At 37.3% G+C, this 26954-nt stretch overlaps 1 protein-coding gene across 5 annotated transcripts in view; it reads right to left on the reverse strand.

Moving 5' to 3' along the window:
• LOC149543066 (uncharacterized) overlaps window positions 1-26954 on the reverse strand; it is a 233030-nt gene that overhangs the window by 148656 nt on the left and 57420 nt on the right. For 4 of the 5 annotated variants that reach the window (XM_089797991.1, XM_089797990.1, XM_089797989.1 and 1 more), the window contains exons 5-6: window positions 6487-6623; window positions 6321-6390 (exon numbers count right to left, since the gene is read on the reverse strand). The exons of the other annotated variant lie outside the window; for it this stretch is intronic. In XM_089797991.1, coding sequence (XP_089654117.1) covers window positions 6321-6390; window positions 6487-6623 — 207 coding nt within the window. The remainder of the gene's footprint in view (window positions 1-6320; window positions 6391-6486; window positions 6624-26954) is intronic. 5 annotated transcript variants of the gene reach the window in all.

The following is a 26954-nucleotide window of genomic DNA, read 5'->3' on the forward strand; positions in this document are numbered from 1 at the left end:
ATCATTTTGAGTACTTGGTGAATATCATTGATATTCTGGGAGGCCAATACTCATAATATCAATTGTGATATTAAAATGATGGATATCATCTTATCAAAGATATATTTTGTCATGTCCCCAAATTTTAATGTAATTTTTTAATTTAATTAATTAATTAACTGGTCCCAGAATTTAAATAATATAGGGACCTTTAATTAGTTTAATTAATTAATATGGGGCCCAAGTTAATATCTGTATTTGTGGTCCTGATTGATTGATTTAAACTAAGCGAGTATCCACAAGAGTAAGGAACATTGGAGTTATTCTCATATCCCATGAGCAATAACTTTTCAAGAGAGGAATTGTAAGTTTGATACTCCGTATCAAATATTCAATTACTAATATGTTATGTAAGTGATGCAAAACTCACATCAACAACTATTAATTAATGTCATTATATTTATCATATTGTTGAATAGACATATCCCGAAGGGACATTTCTATTCTCTTGGTTTATTCCTCATACAAATACAAGGACGCTGCTATTTCGAAAACACAACCAAATAATGGCAGTGCTATTACATTTGTAGCAAACCCAAGAAATTAACACATATTGACAGCTATTTATTCAGTCTAACTTAATAATGAATTTATAAATTTTTGTTCTAATTTGATGGTGTGTTGAAGAAGCCTTGTTACTGAAAGATGTATCCAAGATGCAGGAAGTTTTTGGAGTATTGAGGAAGTTTTTGGAGTTAATATGTTATCAATACATCCTCTTGAAAATTTCGATCCATCTCATTATATGCTTTGTTATTTGAAATTGGTGAAATTCAAAGGGTTTGGCATGGGGCTAGGAAGAATTGAAGATTTCCTCATATGTGGTCCGCACTTTGAATTGGCCTTCATTGCCAATGAATCATGCCTCTTACTGAATTCTGGTCTATGTTTGCAATCTAAGATTGAAGGTGTTTTAACTGAGGGTTTATCAATCACTACTGCTGCGTTTTGGAGTTAGAAGGAATGGCTTTTTTGGCATCTAGATTTTCTGCAAAGTTTCATCAGCATTAATGTCATTGGGAGTATTTTATTGAGGCTGCAATCAGTACTGCCATAGCAGCATTCGGATTACTACAGCTGCAATCACTTCACACATGGTGACATTACTTTTATGACGGCTGTGATAATTACCCTAGAGGCAGCATTTGCAATTGAAGGCTCCATTGATTGATGATGACAATTTTCAGAACTCAAGTTTGATCATATTTCTTGCCAAGTGCTATATACAATTGTTGACTGCATATTACATTTTCCATTGTCAATATTTGCAAGTGAATTATAGAAAGTAAGTTGGAATTGAATTGTAATAGTTTCTTTTGCATTTCAAGTTTTTCACTTCTCTATATTTGAAAAACAAACCAAGAAAAGTATATAATTTCAAAACACAAAAAAAAAAAAAAATTTAAAACTTGGAAACAAAATGAAGCTTCTTCAGCAAGGATTCAAAGTGAGCCAACAGGGCTCATTACAAGAAAGGTCCAAGTTTGAGTGTAATTATGAAATGCAAATGGATAAGTTAAGGAATATAATAATATGCAATTATCATAGTAATCAGAATTGCTGCAATTTGGGCGATTTAGAGATCCAAGGAAGCATGGGCAATTTTTGCTGACTCGTTAAACCAGATTGCCAATGTTTTAGGCACAAATCACCTGAATCACCTAACTCGGCAATTTTTGTCAAAAATCGCAAACAATCACCAAAATTGGCCCCGAAATCATCAAATTGGTAAAAAATCACGATAAATCACCAATTTGTTTTATGTATGTGATGGATTTATAGTTTATGTTCCTTGTTTAAGTATGTTAGGCTTTAGCTTCTATTTAATGATGTTATAGTGTGTTTAAGTTATATTCAATAAAAAGTGCACGAAATAAGTTTTAAATTGTTATAAGTTTTAAATTGTTAAAATCTTTAAATTTCAAGGGTTTTTTCGCTTTGCCGATTCGTAGGTGATTCACAATTCGAGTAGGCCTTGCCAATTCTGACCTGATTCCGAGTTTTGGTTCTTTCATAATTATGAATTAGACTGAAGTGATGGACATGTGATACAATGCATTGTAGCGTATGTCAATGTAGTGGATGGATATAATTTATGAAAATGAAAACATGACGGGTGGTTACATGATGATGGGGGGACTTTGTCATCCATCATATAGTCAGTATGATATGGTGTCACTCATAAATTGCATCATAATTGTGCTTACTATATGGAGTATTGATGGCATGGTGATTGTCACAGTACATCCGTCACTCAATTAGTTAGAAACCATATTATGGTTTGTTTAATCTAGAAATGCATATTATGTACAAGAGACAATGTCTTCCTTTCCTTGCAAAAACTTTCTTACTTGAAAATGTAAATAATCGAAATTTCAGGGATATTACAAAAAGTATTTCTATGGACTTCATCACCAAGCTACCTAAGGTACATGGCCAGAATTACATAATGTGTTGTGGTTGAAATGTTGACCAAATTTATACATTTCTTTGATATTTCAATTACTATGTAGCACAGGTAGCTGATTTGTTAAAGTAGATTTTCAGATTACATGGGATGCCCAAGTGCACGGTGAGTGATAGGAGTAACAAGTTCCTAAGCCTTTTCTGGAAGGAGCTTTCAAAATGAGGACTAAGTTCACTTCTGACATGATCTGCCACCCAGAGAAAAATGGATCAACAGAGATAGTGAACAAATGGGTGGAAGTGTATCTTGAAACTACATTCTAAGATAGGAGAGAGCTTAGACTAAATGGCTGCACCTTTGTGAGTATTACAATAGTAATGCCTATCACATATCTATTAGGATCTCATCATTCATGGCTCTATATATGTATGATAATACGAGGCACGCAACTTCATGGTTTTGTTATTTAGGGATAGCAAAGTACCTAAGGAAAGGGATTTATGCAGAAGAGTTGAGACATTATGAAATTTTTGAAGACGAACTTACAACAGGAACAAAATTAATAGAATTTATTTGCCAATCCACATCTACTTGAGTGTAGTCGAGGATGGGGATATGGTATATTTCAAGCTCCAACCATTCACGCAATCCACTCTTAAGAAGAGTGGATAAGAGAAAACCTGGGTTCTATGGTTTGTTCATAGTTTGTAAGAGGGTTGAAGAAGCTGGCTATGGGCTTGAGTTATCAATTAACAGTAGAGTACATATTGTGTTTCATGTATCTAGACTCAAAAAGAGACTTGAGAATTATGTAGTTCCCTCATCTGAGTTTCCACCATTGGATAGGGAGAGTACTGTATAGAAAAGAGTCATCAAAGTAAGCTTAGTTAAGTAGAGAAACTTGTCAATAGAGGATGCAATCTGGAAAAATTAGCAGGTATTTTGCAGCATTAAGAGTTGAGATTGCACTCTTCAAAAAAGAGTCATCAAAGAGTACTTGGTTAAATGAAGAAACTTTCCAATAGAGGATGCAACTTCGGAAAATGAGTAGTTTTTGCAACATCAAGAGTTGAGATTAATGGACGACCAACAATTTTGGGAAGGGAAAACTAAAATGCCCTTCATAAGCACTTCAATCTAGTTGGCTATTAGACTATTCAGTAGGTTCATGTAGGCTAATGAGTTAATGTTAGGGAAATCATAATGACAGTATGACCCAACAGATTTGGTAATGGAAAGTGTTTATTTGAGCTTCAGTAGTTGAAATTTGTGCAACACCCTTTCTAGAGTGATGTTGGTTGAGTTCACCTATTCAAGAAACAACTACCATCTTAGTTATGGATCTAGCAAGAGGTTGTTAAACTGTTCCATAAATCCCAAGGGACGATGTTAGACACATTCCAACAATCTCCTCTTCAGCAATACTCAGGGGAGTTCCAACCTACAACTCAACTCCGATACCACTAGTACGGATTCTAGATAGTTACTTCTCCGAAAAGATACATGTATCTAGGGAACTACTACCGTCCAAATTAGCGATCTCACAAGAGATGGTTAAACTATGTCAAGAGTCCTAAGGGGAGACGCTATACACATTCGAAAAATATTCTCCAACCCTTTTGAAATGGAGTGGTGTTTCAGGAGATTGGAGAGTTTTCTCAAAGCCAATATGAGGCCAAAGCATTAGAATTCAAGCTACTTGGCTAGCCAAGAAGTGGCACCATAAATTCAAAATTAAAGATAGGTTTGCACCAACAAAAGCGGCACCACAACCGAAATGACCCCCTTTCCAATACTTACTAGCTCACAAGGGATTGTATGATCTATACATGTAACTTATGAATTGCTCCTGCTTAAGGAAAACACATGACATCTATGTGGAAATCCACTATTTGGTTGCGAGCCTCAAGGTATATAACCGAAAACTGATTTATACTTATACAAAATAGGATGAGTATCAAGATGATAAAGTTTCTCATCTATAGAGGGTTTTTTGGTTGTCAACAAGCATTGTGCCCAAGCTACTTTTCTTTTGCAAAATGAATTTTTCCATTCTCTTAGCCAAGACAACTCTTGGGGTTCCTTTGCAATACCTCAAAGAACTACTTCCTTAGCCTATGATTTGAATTTAAGCTCCATTATCTATAGGTTTTGTGTGAATTCCCCAAGAGAATGCAACCACTATATCCCTAATACCATTTTTATCTCTCCTAGGCCAACCACATAGAAGTCATTACATACCTAGTGACTACTGAAGGCAATGTCAAGTCAATCTATCCTCTTGTTTCAAGATGCCATGTTCCCAAATTTTAATGTACTAATTTAATTTAACTAATTAATTAACCGGTCCCATAATTTAAATAATATAACAAAAGGACCTTTAATTAGTTACTTTAATTAATTAATATGGGGCCCAAGTTAATAATATTTGTATTTGTGGTTCCAATTGATTTAGTATATCTCGGACCCATTTTTATTTTTATTGTTTCCATGGGTGTTGCCGTCGGCTATCTTTGTAAACCCTCAAGAGTTCCTCTGAAGTGTATTTAAGGACGATGTGTAGGTAGTAGTTGTTATGCGATTTGAATTATTTCTTTGTACTGCAAATTCCTGTTGGAGTTCAGTATTGTTCGCCATTTCGCAAGTGAAAGATCTTCCTTACTTGGCTTCTCCAGTTTTGGTGGGATTCAACCCTCACACTAATCCGTTGTTGTATTACTTTGCTTCGGATTTGGCAGGTCCAGAACACCATTTTAGTAGAATATATGTGTGTGTGTGTGTGTGTGTGTGTGTGTGTTTATCACAATATACTCTGGTGTCTCTTTGTACAATTTCCTTGAGTTGTCAATCCATTCTGGTGGACTTAGCTTGAGCGATCTAAAGATCAACACCGTACTGCATCACCTCCATCATGTGCGGTCTCTTTTAGTTTTATCCCTCATCGTACGGTTCATCTACCATCATCATACGACTTTCTCCTTTTACACCGTACAGACCCTCTATCTCTACTCTGGTTACTCGACGGCATTCCCTCAACGATTGCGGGAACAAAACCATCACCATACAACATCTAGCTACTACCATACATCCATCCAACTGCTACCATATGACCATCCAACTTCTACTGTACAGCCTCCCATTACACACTAACTGATCTAATACTATTGTACAACCTCCCATTATACTTTGCCTGCTCCAACACTACCATACGACCTCCCATGTGTGTATTGTCTACCAAAATACTACGATACGGCCTCCCCATTGTGCATCTGACAAATACTTGATAAGTGTTTCATAGTTGGAAGGTGTTGGAAGGGAAACAGAATATTACACAAGAATGTTGAAGCCATTTGTTACTATGCCTTTGAATCCTTTAAACTCTTTTCATTCCTAAAGTTTCCTGATTTTTTTTTTAAAATCAATATTTATGATGAAAAAAGACGAAAGACGACTATATTATTATATTACTCAAAGAAAATGACCTAAACTCAATTTTGAACTATGTTCAAATAAGATTTTACTATTTTCACCTTTCAAGACAATCCTAGGTTAAAGATTAATCTTCCATTGAAATCTCTTCAAGCAACCCGTTTTCACTATGCATTGTTGCATTTGATAGGATGGTTTGACTTAAAAGTAGTTTTTTGAAATCCAGAAGAATAAAAATATTTAATTTCCCTTTGAACAAAAAAAAATCTCGTATATTGATTTTGGTTTCACATCGGTTACTTTAAGTTTAAAGGCATACAAAATATTGTTCCTTTTAAAACAATCAGATTTTTATTTAAAACAAATTCAATTTATTTTAATTCAATTTATTTTAATATGTCATCTGAAAAGTTGCCAGATGGAAAAATAATTCAACTTTACTCACTGATCTTGTCATATGGACAAACTAGGAGGCAGCGGCCACAACCATAGCAACGTTCATTAATTACTCCTGACTGAAAATGAAGAAGAAATTACGGAGTCACCATCATCGAGACGAAAGATAAAGCATGGGTTAGATGTAATTCAAAACCATGGAACTTGGGGAAAACCTGAGACTTGGCAGTGGAGCTAGCACTAAGAGGCACATTATTGTAAAGAATTGAACTTTCAAATTTAATTGCATCAGCAGGGCAAACTCTTTCACATGGTCTTGAACAATCAATTGGGCAATCTTCTGGATCAAATTCTGCAAAAAAAAAAAGGTTTAATGTTTGAGATACATATATTTAATATTACCATATCTCATAAAAGAAAAGAAACAGAGCAAAAATAGCATAAGTGTAAGCCAGAGAAAAAGAGAGCAACCATTCTTCATCTGCAATTTTATGCTTATCCACAATCAAAAATGAAGTAGGTACCATAAAGAGATAACAATAATAGCTAATGAAGGAATGGTTACTGACATTAAGGGATTGTCACATATGTTTTGCCTGCAAAATCAGAAGTACACTAAAACCTGTCCACCAATAAAAACAATAGGGTGCAGCACTCACACAATTCTTAAGGAATGACATGGCCGGAGACATTTGCAGAAAAAAAATGTGCAAAAGAAGTTTGAACTTTGCCACAAGCTTCATAAATGTTATTCCAGATTCCAAAAGTAGCACTTAAATTAGGAGAGGAGATACTGAGAATGAAGAAAGTACCAGAAGAAGATGATAACACATCATCATATGTCATCTATAATATTAAGTTTACAATGTGTATAAGGTTTGAAAGAAAATTAAGAATTATGTTAAATAATAGACTATAGAGCTTGATTCAAGCTACATAAAGTATATGCATCTATATGTATGTGTGTATATGTGTGTATATATGTATTTATCTAACAAAATATATATATATATATAGACACACACGTGTTTGTGGATATATATACATACATAATATAATATAAGCACACATATATAAATATGAATATGAAAATATATATATATATAATACAGACATATGTGTGTGTATTATTTATATGTGTGTGTGTGTGTGTGTGTGTGTGAGCACATATACATACATGTAAGGTTGTATATATACATATACATACACAAAATCACCCAGATTTGAAGAATCATGAGCCAAGCCATGCCTGGTGAGTCCTAGAGGTTTGTACTTAGGCTCTACTAAGTGTAATATTCCCACTTTAACCGGCATCAGGATTCATGAATTAGCCTATGACTTTGGTAACCATAGGCTATGAAGTGTTTTGGGGGACCTTTTGTGGATGATTCAAGGCATTTTGGGCATCCTTTGGGTTTTTTTATTTCAGTACTCTTAATCTCACATATTTATTCTTTTAGTGGTTTGCCTACTAGAGGTCTTTTAGGCTCCATTTGTACATACTTATAATTGATAAGTCTTTTGAGCATTTTGGCTCCATGCTATGTATAGTAAGTCATCTGGATGGTTGAAGGGTATCAAAGCTATTAAATGATAGTTGGCATAATTAATTTATTGTTTTTAATATTGCCAATTATTGGAGTTAATGATTAATATTAATTTATTTAAGTTTTGACTTTAATATTAATGACTTAAAATAATGGGATACAAGGAGCAATAAATGCATAAGTTATTTTAAGAATAATGATTACTCAAGAGAATGTGATTAAGAAATAACTGAACAAAGATTATATCATCATAAACATCATCAATTATGAAGAGGCACAAACTATGATACAAGACAAGTGGAAATGAAATGATATTGCTACGAAAATGAGAATTAAGAAAAGTGGTGTCTCATCATTATGAATTGGATGTGATTTTTTCAAGTTGAAAGCTATAAGGAGCTTATCAATCCCTCTCAATAAGCATCATTAGACAGGAAGAAGGAAAAGAAGAAAATAACAAAATAACAATGAAGAGAATGAATCAAGAGTTAGGATAAAGTGTTTGAGATCTAATGGAGGTGGAGAGTTTACTTCTAATCAGTTCGATGCATTTCGTGAGGACAATGGTATTCACAGGCAAGTTTCAGCAGCTAAGATACCACAGCAGAATGGTATAGCAGATAGAAGAAACAGAACAATGAGTGGACCAGCTAGAGTGATGTTACTTGAAGGTAAGGTATACCATGTACATTGGAGAGAAGCAGTTAATACTGCAGTATACACTATGAACAAAGTTTAAATCAAGCAAGGAATAGGTAAAACACCTTATAAACTATAGTATGGTCATACACCTACTATTAAATATTTCAAAATTTTTGGAAGCAAATGTTATATCAAAAGAGAAGATGAGACAAGGAAATTTGATCCTACAAGTGATGAAGGCATATTTCTTGGCTATTCAACTAAGAGTAAGGCATATATATTTTATAATCAAAGACTAAAGAAGGTTGCTGAGAATGCAAATGTCAAAATTGATGAGATATTTCAGCTACATGAAAGAACATTTGGATATGATTCTAATGAGGATTCAAATCAGGCTAGTACAAGTCAGAGACCGGTGCAAAATCAGAACATAAAACAAGAGTTATTCTTTGAAATTGATGATGGAATATAGGTACAGATTGAAGAACCTAGAGAAGAACAAAGAACGTCCAAGTATGTTACAAGAAACCATTCTGATAACCAAATCATGGGCGATGCAAGCCAAGGAGTAATGATAAGAGGAAAGGTAAGAGATGAAATTTGTTTGATTTCATAGATTGAACCTAGGACTACTGATGAAGCATGTTAGGATGAATTTTGGATAAATGCAATGAAAGAAGAGCTTGAGCAAATTGTAAAGAATTATACATAGGAGTTGGTCCCTAGACCTAATAATAAGAATGCTATAGGTACAAAATGGGTTTTTAGGAACAAAATGAATGAACAAGGAGAAGTTGTGAGGAACAAAGCAAGATTGGCATGTAAAGGTTATTCACAACAGGAGGGCATAGACTTTGAGGAAATATTTGCCCCTGTAGCAAGACTAGAGGCTATCAGAATCTGTATGGCTTATGCATCTAACAAAAATTTCAAGGTGTATCAGATGGATGTTAAGTCAGCTTTCTTGATTGGCAATCTTGAGGAAGAAGTCTATAATGAACAACTCGAACAGAAGGGAAAGGCATAGTATGCAAGCTAAAGAAGGCATCGTATGGGTTAAAACAAGCACCTAGAGCCTGATATGCAAGATTGGAAAAACACTTGTTGAGTTTAAGATTTAAGAGAGGTAATATAGACAATATCACGTATTTAAGAACTAATCCTGATGGTTTACTGATTATTGAAGTGTTTGTGGATGATATCATTCTTGGTAGAAATGATGAGGCAAGTAATACATTCTCTAATGAGATGAAAAATGAATTTGAAATGTCTATGATTGGTGAGATGAAATACTTCTTGAGATTGCAAATAACACAAACTAAAAATGGTATTTTCATATCTCAGACTAAGCATCTAAAAAATTGTTGGTTAGATTTGGTATGGAGAGTTGCAAACCAATTGGAACTCCTATGGTTACAAGATGCAAATTGTCTATCAAGGATGATTCACCGAATGCTGTGCAAACAAGGTATAGATTAATGATTGGTGGCTTTACTGTATTTGACACATAATAGACCAGATATTGCTAATGTAATTGGACTTGTAGCAAGATATCCAAAAGATTCTAAGTAAATACACTTTGCAACAGTAAAGAGGATTTTCATATATTTGAAGCGAACATTGGAATTTGTCTTAGGGTATGACAGATCTAATGATTTCATAGTGTATGCATTTATTGATGCTGATTGGTCAGGAAATATAGATGACAAGAAAAGCACAAGTGTTAGAGTATATTCCCTTAGAGGAAAGTTAGTATCTTGGTTAAGTATGAAACAAGATTGTATTTCTCAATCTACAAGAGAAGTAAAATATGTTGTAGTAGCAAACAATTGTAATCAGATAATGTGGATGAAACAAATGTTGAAGGATGTTAGTATTGCTTTTCCTGAACCTACTATTATGCATTGTGACAATACCAATACAATTAGTATGTCAAAGAATCCTATTTTACATTCTAAGACTAAGCACCTTGTAATTAAGTATCATTTTCTAAGAGAGGTCACTAAGAAGGAAATCGGATTGGAGTACGTAAGTACAAAAGAACAGATAGCAGATATATTCACTAAACCATTGGCTAAAGACACCTTTGAGTATCTCAAAGGTATGCTTGGGGCAATGGCCCCACCTAGTGCAAAATAATTGGTGCAGATTTGCATCAGTCTTTACTCATTCATCTAGACTTGATGCTTGGTACTGCTCCTTAAGGGGAGTGGTTTGTTGGGTGGATATTTTGCAGCCAACAGTTTTGGGTACAAATCCAATCGCAAAATAGGATGACGCGCCACAGCATGTGAGACAAAGTCTCTCCTACCTTAAAGGGAAGGCTCCCCTTTCTCACCGTTATTTGGCTCTTTGATCTCCAAGTAGACATTTTCAACTTGGCTTGTCAAATCATACTTGTTATTTAATTGCATCTCTCCATTCATCCTTGAACACTTGTCTCAAGATGTGCCATGAAAAGTGCAATTTTTCTTTAAATAAGAGAACTTCCATTTTTGAGAGTTCAGAATTTCCCCAAGTTCTAAATTTGAATGTGCATAAGAAAGCAACTTTTTTCTTGTCATGTTTGAGTCAAAGACCAAAGGTATGTTTTCTTTTTGTGTTTAGTTTGTTGGTTGTTTGCTTGCTGATTTATTTTCGAAGAAGTTGCAAGTTCTTTCCCAAGAACTCAAGATCTATCTTACTTCATTCCACTTTTCACCTTTCCATGAAATGCATCATTTCATTCCACGTCCATCATTACATGTCATAACACATTGCATCTCATTCTCCATATGTGTTTGCACGTAATCTCATCCCTCATCCGCACTTACATGTAATCTCATTCTCCATTCGCATTTACATGCATTTCCATCCTCCAAACCTAATTGCATGTTCGCATAAAAATAGTGATTACATGTAATTGCATCTAAAGAACTCAATTTTTCCTAAAGGTCACTCTTTAATAGTCAAAATTCTCATTTGCACGCATTCTCATGTGCCTAGTCTTCATTCCTCAAAGCATTTACATAAGGATCCATCTTTCACCTACATGTATTCAATCTCTCTGAATCTTATTTCAGCCCTTTCCATATGCTTACCATTTCCATTCAATCCATACTCCGAACATATTATCCTTCATAGATCTATTGTTGTAGGTCAAGAATCAACGTGTTTATGGAATCAATATCTTCTGCTGATGTGCTCACATTTTGGAATTTTTATGTTGCAGCACAAGAAATGCCCTCATCCACAAAATCCAAAGGTAAGATGAAGTACCAATATGACAAAGAGTTAGCTCATGTGACTGCATCTCAGGTTTCATCAACTCTAGATAATGTTTCTGACACAGAGATTGGGCATGCTGACGTGGCTGATTTCATACAAAAGGTCGAAGATCCTTCAACTCATAAAATGAAACGCATCAAGAAGATTAATATTCATTTGGTATCTACTTTCCCTATGGCTGCCTTGGAACCAGAATTCGTCTTAGGATGTGCATCACATTTCAGTCCAAAGACAAAGACAATCAAAGATGCAGATGGAAAGGTCATCATTAGCCTTGACCCAAAGGTTATTGTCATGTCCCAAAATTTTAATATAATAATTGAATTCAATTAATTAATTAATTGGTCCCATAATTTAAATAATATAATAAAAGGACTTTTAATTAGTAAATTTAATTAATTAATATGGGGCCCAAGTTAATATTTGTATTTGTGATTCTGATTAATTTAATATATCTCGGATCTATTTTTATTTTAGTTTCCATTGGTAAGTGTTGTCGTCGGCTATCTTTGTACACCCTCGGAACGGTTTTTCCTGACGGGTATTTAAGCACGGCTTGTAGGTAGTCATAGGTATGCTATTTTGGATTATTTTCTTTGTACTATGAATTCTTATCAAAGTTCTCTATTGTTCACCATTTTTGAAGTGAAAGATCTTCCCTACTTGGCTTTCTGGTTTCAATGGGATTCAACCCTCACCCTATTCCATCACTTATAATACTTTGCTCAAATCTGGCAAATCGGAGCACCATCTTTGTCTATGAGTATTAATTGGAGAATATCGGTATTCAATATCTATTCATGCTTGGCATTTATTTGATGGAGTTGTGTTCTAATATTATTTGCATATGAGTTTGTATGTTCTTTCCAATTTCTATAAAATACCCCACGTACTCCTCCATCCACCTCCCTCTGTACCTCTCCGTCCAATTGTACTCCTCCATCCGTACTCCTTCCATTCGTACTCCTCCCTCCATCTATTGTACTACCTCCCTCCATTCATACTCCTCCCTCCATTCATACTCCTCTCTCCATCTGTCGTACTACCTCCCTCCATCTGTACTCCACCCACCTCTCTTTGTACTCCTTCCTCAACCCCTTCGTACTTCTTCCTCCATCCCTCCATACTCTTTGTACTCCTTCCGCCATCCTCCATCCACCTCACTCTATACCTCTCCCTCCAATCGTACTCCTCCATCCATAATCCTCCCTCCATTCATGCTCCCCCTCCATCTACCGTACTTCCTCTCTCCATTCATACTCCTCTCTCCATCTGTTGCACTACCTTCCTCCATCCGTACTCCTCCATCCACCTCCCTCTATACCTCACCCTCCAATCATACTCCTTCCATCCGTACTCCTCCCTCCATTTGTACTCCTACCTCCATCTCTCATACTACCTCCCTTCATCCATACTCCTCCCTCGATTTGTCGTACTACCTCCCTCCATCCGTACTTCCCCCAACATTTTTCGTACTACCTCCTTCCATCTGTACTCCTCCCTCCATCTGTACCTCCCCCTTCATCTGCCGTACTACCCCTTCCATTTGTACTCCTTCCTCCATCCATCATTTCTACTACCCCCTCTCCGTACTCCATACACTTCCATATTACGCATTTCATATTCCATACATTTCTATTCCCTTCGTACTTCAATTTTGATCTTCCACTACCAACCACTGTACTAGGGCCCCCTTCACCGTACGTACGCCATAGTTCATATATCACTGTGTATTCACAAAAAGTTTGGCGTACAATCTTATTCCATCCCCTCTTTGTCCGGACAAGGGCCATTACAATGGTATTAGAGCTGGTGGTCTTGCCAGCCTGTTGAGATGATTGAGAAATTTTGGTATTTGGATCACATTATGGCACCAGACAGTGATGGAGAGTAGTGGTTGAAGGCACTGCAAAAGATCTAGTAAAGAGCTTAGCGAGGGTGTTGATCTTCCATTAGATATATTGGAAGTATGTTTGTCTCTAAAATATCCCCTTTCTGATTTTTATATGATATTTAAAGCCTCTAATCAGATTTTTAAAATCAAACAACCAATATTTCAAAGATCCACCAATTTCTCAATAAAACCCAAATCGGGTATGCCCGAAATAGTGCCAAAAACTTCACAGCTTCACATATTATTAATAAATCTGAAAGTGGACATTTTTACAGAAATTTCTCCAACATAACAGCTTACAAAATGACATTTCCAGATCTGTATAGCATTTACACAACAGCTCCCAAACAGAGGACAAAAACAATGCTCATCGGGCTCCCGAAAATAACACAAAATACCCCGGAAACACCACAAAAACACTAATAATCTATCACAAAAGTATAACATTGAACAAATACATATATTCAGCTCTATTTTAACATCTAAATGTCTGAAATACAGCAGCAACCCAAATTGATATGAAATACTCAACCGGAAACACCAAACTATTACAAAAAACACACCCGAAAACCCACAAATTTGCACTATTCAGCACAAGGGCAAACTCTGCATGAGCTTGCACATGGAATGGCTTTAAACTCTCATCCTTAGCCTTCCTGGAAACCTATAAACTCTCGTCTATGGGTCTCCTTCTCCACAAGTTTGGCAGCCTCTGAAGAACAACAAAGCAATGAGCAAAAATCAAGTTCTGAAATGAGCCCAAAATGCCTCCAAATCCCTTTAAAAGAGGGCATAACCCTAACTCACAACCAAGAGGGGTTAATAAAACATATTTTAATAATAATTTTCATTTATTAGTCCATTGGTTTCCAAAGATTAGCCCCTTTTGCCGAAACTTCACCTTTTTGAGCCTGCCTGCCTTAACAAAGATTATTATTTTTAATTATTTGAAAAGGGGACATAACAAGTCCTCCCCTCCCAAATATTGCTTGTCCTCAAGCAATGAAGGTTGGAATGCTCAAGAATATGTGATCCTTCTCAAGTTGCATCCTCCAATGGTAATCCTTTCCATTTGACCAAATGCTCTATGATGCTCCTATTTCTCAATCTTTTCTTTCTTGTATCCAAAATCTCTTCTAGTATCAAAACTAATTTCCCTTCATCATCAAGAGCTGGTAATTCTGTAGATACTATGGTTTGCTGACCTAGAACCTTCTTCAGGCAAGATACATGGAAAACATTATGTATTTTGCTATTTGGTTGGAGTTCCAATTCATAAGCTACCTCTCCTACCTTCTTAATGATCTTATGAGGCCCATAGAACCTTGGCTTGAGCTTCTCTGCCCCACTCCTCTTCAAAGTGCTTTGCTTATATGGCTGCAACCTGACAAATACCAAATCTCCCACCTCAAAAGATCTTTCAGTCCTTTTCCTATCAGCATACAACTTCTGTTGGTTCTGTGCATGTTGTAGATTATCCTTGAGGGACCTTATTATGTCTTGGCTTTGCTTGACGAAATCACTTGCTGCAGGTACTTTGCTATCTGAAAGTACTAGATCAACAAAGGAAAGGGCATCATAACCATAAGGAGCACGAAAAGGAGGCATACCAATAGACATGTGATGAGATGTATTGTAACAATACTCCCCTAGGTGCAACCATTTTACCCAAGCATGTTGTTGATTTGAAACATAGTTCCTCAAATATCCCTCTATCCATTTATTAACTATCTCTGTTTGTCCATTTGTTTGAGGGTAATAGCTAGTACTAGGAGTGAGTTCAGTTCCTGCCAAATGAAAGAGCTCCTTCCAAAAAGAGCTGAGGAATCTACTATCTCGGTCACTGACAATGTTTCTAGGCAAGCCATGTAATCTAAAAATTTCCTTGAAGAACAATTCGGCCACTTGTGATGCCTTGAAATCAGATGTGATAGGAAAGAAATGTGCATGCTTAGTCTATCTACCACCACATATATGCAATCCTTACCTTGAAGCTTGGGCAACCCAGTGATGAAGTCCATGAAAATACTTTCCCATTTTTGTTCAGGAATAGGAAGTGGCTGCAACAACCCTGCAGGAAAATTTTGCTCACTCTTGCTCTGTTGGCATACCATACATTCTTGAATGTGTTTAAGGACATCCTCCTTCATACCCTTCCATGAAAACCGCTCTCGAATTTGCCTGTATGTCTTGAAGTATCCTTGATGACCAGCCAAAGGTGTGTCATGAAAGGCCCTCAATATCCTCTCCTTAGTTTTTGATCCTGGCACTAAGAAGATCATGTTCTTGTAATAAATCAATTCATCAACAACTTTGTACCTATTATCATCCACTAACTTATCCAAAATCTTGATGGCAAAGGAATCTTTAGGATACTCTGAAATTATGGAGACTTTCCAATCAGCAGAGATAGATGTTAAGGAACACAAAGTGGGCTTTCTTGAGAGAGCATCAACAATCACATTATTCTTTCCTTTCATGTATTCAATATCAAAATCATAAGCTTGAAATTTGCTTACCCATTTTTGTTGATGATCATTCAAATCCCTTTGGTTCAAGAAGAACTTGAGGCTATTATGGTCTGTCTTTACAATGAATCTCCCACATACCAAATATTGTCTAAACTTATGAAGTGCATGCATGATTGCCAACATTTCCTTATCATAGATGGAGTAACTTTTCTCTGATTGATTTAATTTTCTACTCTCAAATGCTATTGGATGTCCCCTTTGAGTTAGGACAGCCCCTATACCTTCTCCAAAAGCATCACATTCAACAACAAAAGGTAAAGAGAAATCTGGAATTGCAAGCACAGGGCATGAACTCATTACCTCCTTAAGCTTATCAAATATTTTTTGTGTCTCTTTTGTCCAAACAAAAGCTCCTTTCTTTGTCAAATCAGTCAAGGGGGCAGCAAGCTGAGAAAATCCCTTGGCAAATCTGCTATAGTAGCTACACAACCCGAAGAAACCTCTCAACTGTGTAAAATTAGTGGGTGGAGGCCAATACAAAATTGCCTAAATATTTTGTTGATCAACCTGTACTCCTTTAGAACTTATAATATGTTTCAAATATAGGATCTCTGTCAAACCAAACTCACATTTAAATAGCTTAGCATAGAAGGACTACTGCTTTAAAATTCCCAAAACAGTGTCTATGTGGTTTAGATGCTCTTCCCATGTTTTACTGTAAATCAAGATATCATCAAAAAATACCAAAACAATTTTTCGAAGATGCTGGCTGAATACCTTATTCATACAAGATTGGAATGTTGCGGGTGCAATAGTGAGGCCAAATGGCATAACAAGAAATTCAAAGTGCCCATAGTGTCATCTAAAAGCAGTCTTTCCCACATCTTCACTCCTCATTCGGATTTGATGGTACCCTGATCTTAAGTCAATTTTTGAGAAGTATACAGCACCATGTAACTCATCAATGAGTTCATCTATGCGTGGTATGGTATACCTATTTTTTATGGTCTTCTTGTTTAGAGCCCTGTAGTCTATACACATTCCCATTGTACCATCCTTTTTCTTGACAAGTACCACAGATGATGCAAATGGACTAGAGCTAGGCCTTATGAATCCCATGTCTAGGAGTTCCTTAATAGTTTTTTCAATTTCTTCCTTATAACCTCTTGGATGGCATTATGGGGTTGTTATAACTGGTTTGGCACCCTGTTCTAACTCTATAACATGCTCAAAACCTCTATCTGGTGGTAATCCTGGAGGCAAGTCATTGAAAACTATACTATGCTTATCAAAAATATTTTGAATTTCAAAACGGAAATTACCCTGATTCTTTGGAGAGCTTGTTGGATGGATTGTGACCCCTGTTGCCCATGCTACTTGTCCTCTTCGAAAAGTCCTCTCTATCCTCTTTGCAAAGACCACCTTAGGTGCTCCATTCGATAAGCCTCTCAATAAGACTTCTTTCCCATTGGAATGAAATTTAAACTCCATAGTTTGATGGTTCATGTAATAGCCTCCAATAGAGTGCAACCATTGAACACCCAATACAAGATCTGTCTCCCCAATGCCAACAACATAGAAGTCATCACATAACTCATAATCTCCTAAAGTCATCTTGAGTTGTTTCATCACCTGTGTGCAAGGCATAGTGAATCCATCACTTACAGTAACATTGAATCCCTCAAAATCTTCTGCTTTAAGCCCTCTTTTCATGACAAATCCCTCATCAATAAAATTGTGAGTTGCCCCACTATCAAGAAGAACTGTCAATCTTTGCCCTGCTAGTACCCCTCGAATTGGAAAGGGATGGTATCTTAGGACTCCTGATAATGCTGCTAAAGTGCCACTTCAATATAGTGTACTTGACCTTTCCCCAAACATCTGTGTCCTGGAACCCATGGTTCTCTACAAGTGAAACAAAGCTTTTTCTTTTGTAATTCACTCCTAGTCTCTTCATCTACCTTCTTTTTTGCCACATTTATCACATCTTTTGGTGGTAGTGTTGGAAAAGTCTTTTTTTGAAAATTCCCCTTATGTTGTCAAAGATTTGGGGGTTTTTTATTAGTGACTGGTTTCATAGGCACGCAAGTTTCAAGTTGCAAGCTTCTTTTGATAGCTTCCTATAAGGTTGAGGGTGAGAAAGCCTTAACCAAACCCTTAACAGAATCTTCTAAACCATCAAGAAAAAAATAAACAATCCTCTTTTCACTCATATCAGGTACCATAACAATCACTTTTTGAAACTCTTCTATATACTCATTAACTAATTTGGTTTGCTTCAACTTTGACAATTCTTTAAAATACTCTTCATCATCCTTGAGGTCAAATCTATCTATCACTCTTTGACTGAAATCATCAAATGTAGTTACCTGATCATGACCTTGAGTAGTCATACCATGATACCACCAATCATAGGCTACATCTTCCAAGTGTAGACTTGCAAATTGAACAGCATCACTCTCCTTCATGGGGTTAAGTGTGAAGAAGGTCTGTAATTTTTGTAGCCATGCTCTAACTGAAATTTTATTTGTTCCATCAAAAGTAGGTGCTGTAAACTTGCTTATTTTATTTTTGAGCTCTCTTCCACTTATATCATGCTCCCTCCTGTACTTTTTCTTGGGCATCAAAGTGTTCATCATATCCACATATTCTCTTAAAGGAACTGAACTGCGAAAGTCATCATCTAAGCCATTGTAAGTAGCTCTCAATGCAATCAAGTTACCTGTAGCCTCTTCCAGGGGATTAAGGGCTGGATTTGGTACTAGTGGCTCATCTGCAGGTAGGAAAATAGTTTTTGTTGATTTAGAGGGCGTGGGTTTTAGATTTCTTGGCTCCTCTGAAGTGCTCCTTTTCTCATTAGTAGATGCAACTCCTTGCAGTTTTTCTGTCAATATTCGCAAAGCCTCTCTAGTTTCTGCCCAACTATCCACTGTTTGCTTCTGAGTATTCTGGATGTCTTGGAAGAATTTCTTTGCCATCTCATCTGGGTCAGCCATACTTTTTCCTTCCTTGGATTTTGTACTTTTACTTTTAACTGGAGGTTTGATCAAAATTTCTTTATTCTTTTCTCGCTGTGAATATCTCTTTTCTCTTTCACTTAGTTGCATGCAAACTTCTACAAACCCTCAGGCTGGCAAGATCATAGCTCTGATACTACTGAAATATCCTCTTTCTAATTTTTATATGATATTTAAAGCTTCTAATCAGGTTTTTAAAATCAAACAACCAATATTTCAAAGATCCACCAATTTCTCAATAAAACCCAAATCGAGTATGCCTGAAATAGTGCCAAAAACTTCACAGCTTCACATATTATTAATAAATCTGAAAGTGTACATTTTTACAGAAATTTCTCCAACATAACAGCCTACAAAATGACATTTCCAGATCTGTATAGCATTTACACAACAGCTCTCAAACGGAGGACAAAAACAAAGCTCATCGGGCCCCGAAAATAACACAAAATAGCCCGGAAACACCACAAAAACACTAATAATCTATCACAGAAGAATAACCACGACCAAATACATATATTCAGCTCTATTTTAACATCTAAATGTCTGAAATACAGCAGCAACCCAAACTGATATGAAATGCTCAACTAGAAACACCAAACTCTTATAAAAAACACACCCAAGAACCCACAAATTTGCACTGTTCAGCACAAGGGCAAACTCTACATGAGCTTGCACATGAAATGGCTTTAAACTCCCGTCCTTAGCCTTCCTGGAAACCTGTAAACTCTCGTCCTTGGGTCTCCTTCTCCACAGGTTTGGCAGCCTCTGAAGAACAACAAAGCAATGAGCAAAAATCAAGTTCTGGAACGAGCCCAAAATGCCTCCAAATCCCTTTAAAAGAAGGCATAACCCTAACTCACGACCAAGAGGGATTAATAAAACATATTGTAATAATAATTTTCATTTATTAGTCCATTAGTTTCCAAAAATTAGCCCCTTTTGCCGAAACTTCACCTTTTTGAGCATGTCTGACTTAGCAAAGATTATTATTTTTAATTATTTGAAAAGGGGACATGACAGTGTCAGGTGAACCAATTATCTTCAAGATTTATACATAAAATCCTCTCACCGATTAAGGATGTCTTAAGTCAACCCAGGGTTTTGAGACACCATGACAAGGATAAAAGATTGGCAGTTACAGCATGTCTCGATGAGGTCTTGAGAATTTCAGCTCCTAAAGCACCATATAATGATAACACCATGATAGAGATATTGCAATTGATAGTTGACGGCTTTCAGAGTCTTGATGACTTCAGTAGTGACCCTTTTGGTAGGAGATCTACAATATTGGAGAATTGTGCAAATATCAAAGTAACCTTCTCTTAAATATTGAATTGCAAAATTTGGTCCATGATATGTTTCATCACTTTTTGGTCACCATCAAGGAAGATCATGATACTAAGATTCCAGTTGCTATGGAGAGTCTTATGATTTCATGCATTAAAAAGATGGATGAAATATCCCAACCCATCACATCTATGTTATGGGTTGTTCGTAATCTAGAATGTATCCCCTCTATAGCAGCATATAGATTGGTCAATAATGTTTTCAAGCATTGTGAAGAAAAACTAATATATCATTTACACAAGTGGGAGAAAATGGATGACAAGATAAGGGTGATGCTTTAAGTGAGGAGAACTAAGGCATGATTACAGGGTCGTTCCAGGAGGATTTGTTAAATCTTTCTACTACAACATAGGGAGAACACCAAAAAAAATGAAGAGGTTTCTTGCATGAATCTTGTGAAGACATTGATGGATCAAGTTGTGCCCATCACCAAAGTTGTACCCGAGGTTGTGTCTGTCACCAAGGCACTATCCGTTGAGGAATTTCTATCAATTGCTGAAGTTGTGTCCATCATAGAAGTTGTGTCTGTTGCTAAGGCTCATTCTGTCATCAAGTTTATGTTTGTCCCCGAGGTTGTGTCTGTCACTGAGGTTGTGTTTGTTGTCGAGTCTGTGTCTATCACCAAAGCTATGTCCATTATCGTGGTCTTGTTCGTCGCTGAGGTTATATGTCCGTCACCATCGTGTCCATCACCATCATGTCTGTCACTGACGCCGAGTTCATGTTCGTCGTTGAATTTGTGTCCACCATCATGTTTCTCACGGACACCGAGTTTGTGTCCATCCTCGAACTCGTGTCTGTCACCAACGCCGAGTCCGTGTTCATCATTGAGTTCGTGTCCGTCACCGTCATCGTGTCTGCCACCATCATGTCCATCACCAATGCTGAGTCCATGTCCGTCGTCAAGCTCGTGTTTGTTACCATTGTGTCCATCATCGTCATGTCCATCACCAACACCGAGTTCGTGTATGTCATCAAGTTCCTATCCGTCACCGACGCAATTTGTGTCCTTCGTCAAGTTTGTATCCATCGTCAAGTGTGTATCCATCGTCGTAGTTGTGTCAATCAACGGCGTCATAGTTGTCTCCGTCATCATTGTGTGTCCATCATTGTGGTTGTGTCAGTCGCAATAGCTACGTTTGTCGCCATTGAGACATTTCTTGTTATCAAGGCTCTATCCATCATCAAGGCTTCAATCGGGGTTCTATGTGCCATTGAGGTTTTATCTGCAACTAAAATTTTGTTTGCGGCCGAGGTACTCTCCGTTCAGGTTTTTTATGCCAAGGTTCCCTTTTCTGAGGTACTCTTTGTTGAGGCTCCCATCATCACGACACCCTTCACCGAAGCTCCTGTCATCAAGGTACTGACAGTCGAGGCCCCCTTCATTGACATTCTCACCACTAAAGCTCTCTTCATCAAGGTTTCATCCATCAGGAATATAATAGTGGTCGTTGTGATTGTGTCAATGGTTAAGTTTGGGCCAGCATCAACATCTTTGTGCATGACCATACCCAAAGAGACATTGAACATAATGACGTGAAAGATTTCATCAATTTGTGTCATTGGGATCCTGGTGAAGGCTACGATAATGTTTATATCAGAGTGGTGCAACAGATGCTTAATGACAATATGGTGCAAGGGAGGTTTGGTGACAATTCACTCATTTCGCCCACGTGTTTGGTTTGGGATCCTGGGGACTCAAGATACGACAATACTTATATCAGAGTAGTGCAACAAAAGTTTGATGGCAATGTGGTGCTACAGAGGATTGATGTCATTTCACTTGTCTTGCAAGCGCATTTGATTCAGGACCTTGGAGCTGTCGGTGTTTCATCAGATGACGGATTGCTTGAGAGCAAGCAATCTTTGGGCAGCAAGGATTTGTTAGGTCCCCAAATTTTAATGTAATAATTGAATTTAATTAATTAATTAATTGGTCCCAAAATTTAAATAATATAATAAAAGGACCTTTAATTGGTAAATTTAATTAATTAATATGGGGCCCAAGTTAATATTCCTATTTGTGATTCTGATTGATGTAATTATCTCGGACCTATTTTTATTTTAGTTTCCATTGATAAGTGTTGTCGTCGGCTATCTTACACCCTCGAAAAGGTTTTTCCTAATGGGTATTTAAGCACAATTTGTAGGTAGTCATAGGTATGCTATTTTGGATTATTTTCTTTGTACTGCGAATTCTTGTTGGAGTTCTCTACTATTCACCATTTCGAAAGTGAAAGATCTTCCCTACTTGGCTTTCTGATTTCAGTGGGATTCAACTCACCCTATTCCGTCACCTATAATACTTTGCTTAGATCTGGCAAATCGGAGCACCATCTTTGTCTATGAGTATTAATGGGAGAGGAGAGTATCGGTATTCAATATCTATTCATGCTTGGCATTTATTTGATGGAGTTGTGTTCTAATATTATTTGCATATGAGTTTGTATGTTCTTTCCAATTTCTATAAAATACCCGAGGTACTCCATCCACCTCCCTCCATACCTCTCCCTCCAATCGTACTCCTCCATCTACACTGCTCCCTCCATTCATACTCCTCCCTCCATCTGTCATACTACCTCCATTCATACTCCTCCCTCCATTTGTACTCCTCCCTCCATCTGTCATACTACCTCCCTCCATCCGTACTCCTCCAGCCACCTTTCTCTATACTCCTCCCTCCACCCCTTCATACTTCTTCCTCCATCCCTCCATACTCCTTGTGCTCCTGCCATCTTCCATCCAACTCCCTCTGTACCTCTCTCTCCAATCGTACTCCTCCATCCATACTCCTCCCTCCATCTGTACTCCCTCCATTCGCACTCCTCCCTCCATCTATTGTACTACCTCCCTCCATTCATACTCCTCCCTCCATTTGTTGTACTACCTCCCTCCATCCATACTCCTCCATCCACCTCCTCTGTACACCTCCTTCCAATCGTACTCCTCCCTCCATCTTTCGTACTAACTCCCTCCATCCGTACTCCTCTCTCCATTCATACTACTCCCTCCATCTATCATACTACCTCCATCTGTACTCCTCCATCCATGCATACTTCCCCCAACATCTGCCATACTACCTCTCTCCATCCGTACCTCCCCCTCCATCCGCCGTACTACCCCCTCCATTTGTACTCCTCCCTCCATCCGTCATTCGTACTACCCCCCCATACTCCATACCTTATTCCACATTTCATATTCCATACATTTCTATTCCCTTTGTACTTCAATTTTGATCTTCCACTACCAACCACAATACTAGGGTCCTCTTCATCATATGTATGCCATAGTTCAAATATCCCTCCATATTCACAAAAAGTTTGGCGTACAGTCTTGTATCCACCGCCTCTTTGTCTAGACAAGGGACATTACATATTGAACGGATCTTTAAAGTTCCTCAAAATGTAGACTATGTGGATTTGTCAAAGGATGCGTCTTTGGAGTTATGGAATGATAAGAGAGTCGATTATCAAAAGTATATAAATGCATACTGGTTGAAGGTCAGAAGAAACAATTTTTCAAGATGGCCCAAAACCATTCACACATCTAACTTCAATCTAGAATGTAAAGATTTGATTACTCCCCTTAGTTGGATATGCGGTCTCAAAGATTCCAGCGACTTCTAGCCATCGATGTACAAATTGATTTTCCAGATCTTTGATAATGAAGAGCCTATCCTTTGGGGAGAGCTTATCAGTACCGCACTTTGTGAATAGTTGCTCAATCTGGGAGCCTCAACACCGTTATAAATGAAATCCTATTTAATCTACATTGTTGCATCAATGGGATTTTTTTCGGGGCTTTCAACTAAAGGAGATCGACTTCAAGTTCCTATTTGGGAATATTATGATCAAATCACCTTCTCACATAGCAAATACCATTATAGGAGAGTCCAAGATGCATTTTTTGGACATTTCAAGTGTCAGTTTGATAAGCACTAACAATCAAGAGAGTGTCAAATGAAGCTTGAAATAGGGTAAATCAATTTGGTGCTATCTTTTTGCAATTTCCAACTTTCACTTATTTGAGAGTTGGCTATTTCAAAGGAGTACCATACACTCTACCAAGATATGCTACTGATAAAATCATACTAATGGAATTAGCCAAACAACTCATGGAAGTGCAATCATATCAAAATACTCAACATAGGCCAAGATTTGGTATCACTACAGCCAAGACCTTGGCAATTGTTAAGTATATGATCAAATCAATCTACAAGGCGCGTTGGCTAAAAAAATTGTAAGCCACTGTGACCACAACTTACCAAATGGGAACTTTTAGGCAACGGTGTAGTGAGATAAATCTCTCATCTCAACAATAGGGGAGGCTCCCTTCTTACCATAGATGGGTACAACAAAGACCTAACTAGAATTGACAAAGGGATGGTTTACTAAATCAATTTCTCTTTTTTCAAAAATAATTTTCTCTTACCAACTACTACTTGCAATTAAACAAAAGGAATCTATTGCTACGGTAATACTAGTGGCTTAAGTATCGATGTAAGAACGACCTTAAGACTAACAATTATATTTAACTTGTGTGGTTGATAGCAAGAACCCAAAGTCTCCTAGAAGCAACCTTCTTGAAAAAGCGCGTATAGCTAACAAAGCTCAAAGTCTTTGTTCAACTATCTAGATATGAAATAATATACTAAGGAATCAAGCTCAAAGTCTTCAAATCTTAGTACTCGTTACAACTAACAAAATAGATTAATCTTGTTCAAGAAAGCTCAAAGTCTTTCAAAAACAACATCAAACATTCAAATGCCTTTAAAGAGAGAAGTAATGAAGACGAATGAATCAAAGTAAGACAAGAAACGATAATCAATTCCAAGTATCTCAACACAAAGTTTGGGAAAACCTTGCTTCTTTATTTACTTCAGAGATTTGCAACAAGAAATATGAAGCCTTCAAGTTACAAGCCCAGCCTTCTCCAATAAAGCAAAAGATAAAGATCTATAATGAACTCTCTCATTTATATAGGAAAAATTGTAATGTCCCAATCCTCTTTGTGATCAGACAATGGATGGATTGGTTTACTTGTGCGAGAGAGTACAGATGGTGAATGTACGAATAGCCACAAGAGGCCGAACAAAATGCAAAGGAGAGGCCATACGGATGCAAAGAGAGGTCGTACGGATGCAAGTAGAGGTTGGACGGCTAGGTGTTTGGCAATGTACGGTGACTTGTGAAGTGGTCGTACGATATAGTCTGTATGGTCTCAGGATGTTTTCCGTACGGTATAATAGGATGACTGTACGGATATCAAGCGCACAAACTAAGACAGGAGGGTGAAGTGGTATGTGTCTTGAGTGCAGAAGAGGTATGGGAAGATTTGATTGAGATCTATACCGAACCAGTAATCACGAATATATCAACTAAAGTCAACAACGTTTGTGCCAAGCAATGGTTGTACGGAAGATGTTGCCTTATGATTGTATTTGCCAAAGACACCTAACAACGCCAGTATGGAAGAACATTCACAAATTGATAAGTATTTGCAAATAATGATGGCACTCCAATTTGCCGGATACAGACTGAGATGAACACCGATGGAATAGGGTGAGGGTTGAATCCCACCGAAACTGCATGAGCCAAATAGGGAAGATCTTTCACTTCCGAAATGGCGAACAATCCTGAACTCCAATAGGAATTTGCAGTACAAAAGAAATATAATCCAAAAGCATACCTACTACTACCTACAAGCCGTGCTTAAATACCCTTCGGATAAACATCTCGAGGGTTTACAAAAATAGCCGACAGCCAACACCTACAGAACAATTAAATAAAAAATAGGTTCGAGATATACTAAATCAATCGGAACCCCTAAATACAAACATTAATAACTTGGGCCCACATTAATTAAAATTGGGAACATTACAAATCCTCGCCACCCAAAAATTGCTTGTCCTCAAGCAATTTGCAACTCCAGGATTCCAAACCGTGCGCTGATGCAGATAGCCATATCTGCTAGAAACTCCATGCTTCTTCAGGATCACATGAGCATGATTGAATTCAACTGAGGTTAGTAGACCACCATCAGGATTCTAATGCACCATTCTGATATAAAAGTTGTTGTATCCTAAGTCATCAGGATCCCAAGGATTCCAATCATAACATATATCGATGTCATCATGTTCATCAATTTCTTCATGTATGGTCATACACACAAATGCCGATGTTGGTACAAACCCAGCAATTCTAGCTATAGATAAAACCTTGGCGGCACACAGAACCTTGGTTGAAACCTTGACGATGGATAAAACCTCGGCAATGAGCAATGTCTCAACGATTGTAGCTACACTGGCAGACACACAATGATAACATGGATGACCACGACGATGACGATGGGCACAAGCTCAACGACAGACACAGACATGGACTCGGTGTCGGTGATGGACAAGACAATGTTAGACACCACGATGACAGACACAACGGTAACGAACACTAACTTGACGGACATGATGGTGACGGACACGACGGTGACGGACATGACAAT

This window comes from Cupressus sempervirens, chromosome 8 (assembly GCF_028749045.1).
Source record: "Cupressus sempervirens isolate cs-2001-9-10 chromosome 8, ASM2874904v1, whole genome shotgun sequence".
Taxonomy (NCBI): domain Eukaryota; kingdom Viridiplantae; phylum Streptophyta; class Pinopsida; order Cupressales; family Cupressaceae; genus Cupressus; species Cupressus sempervirens.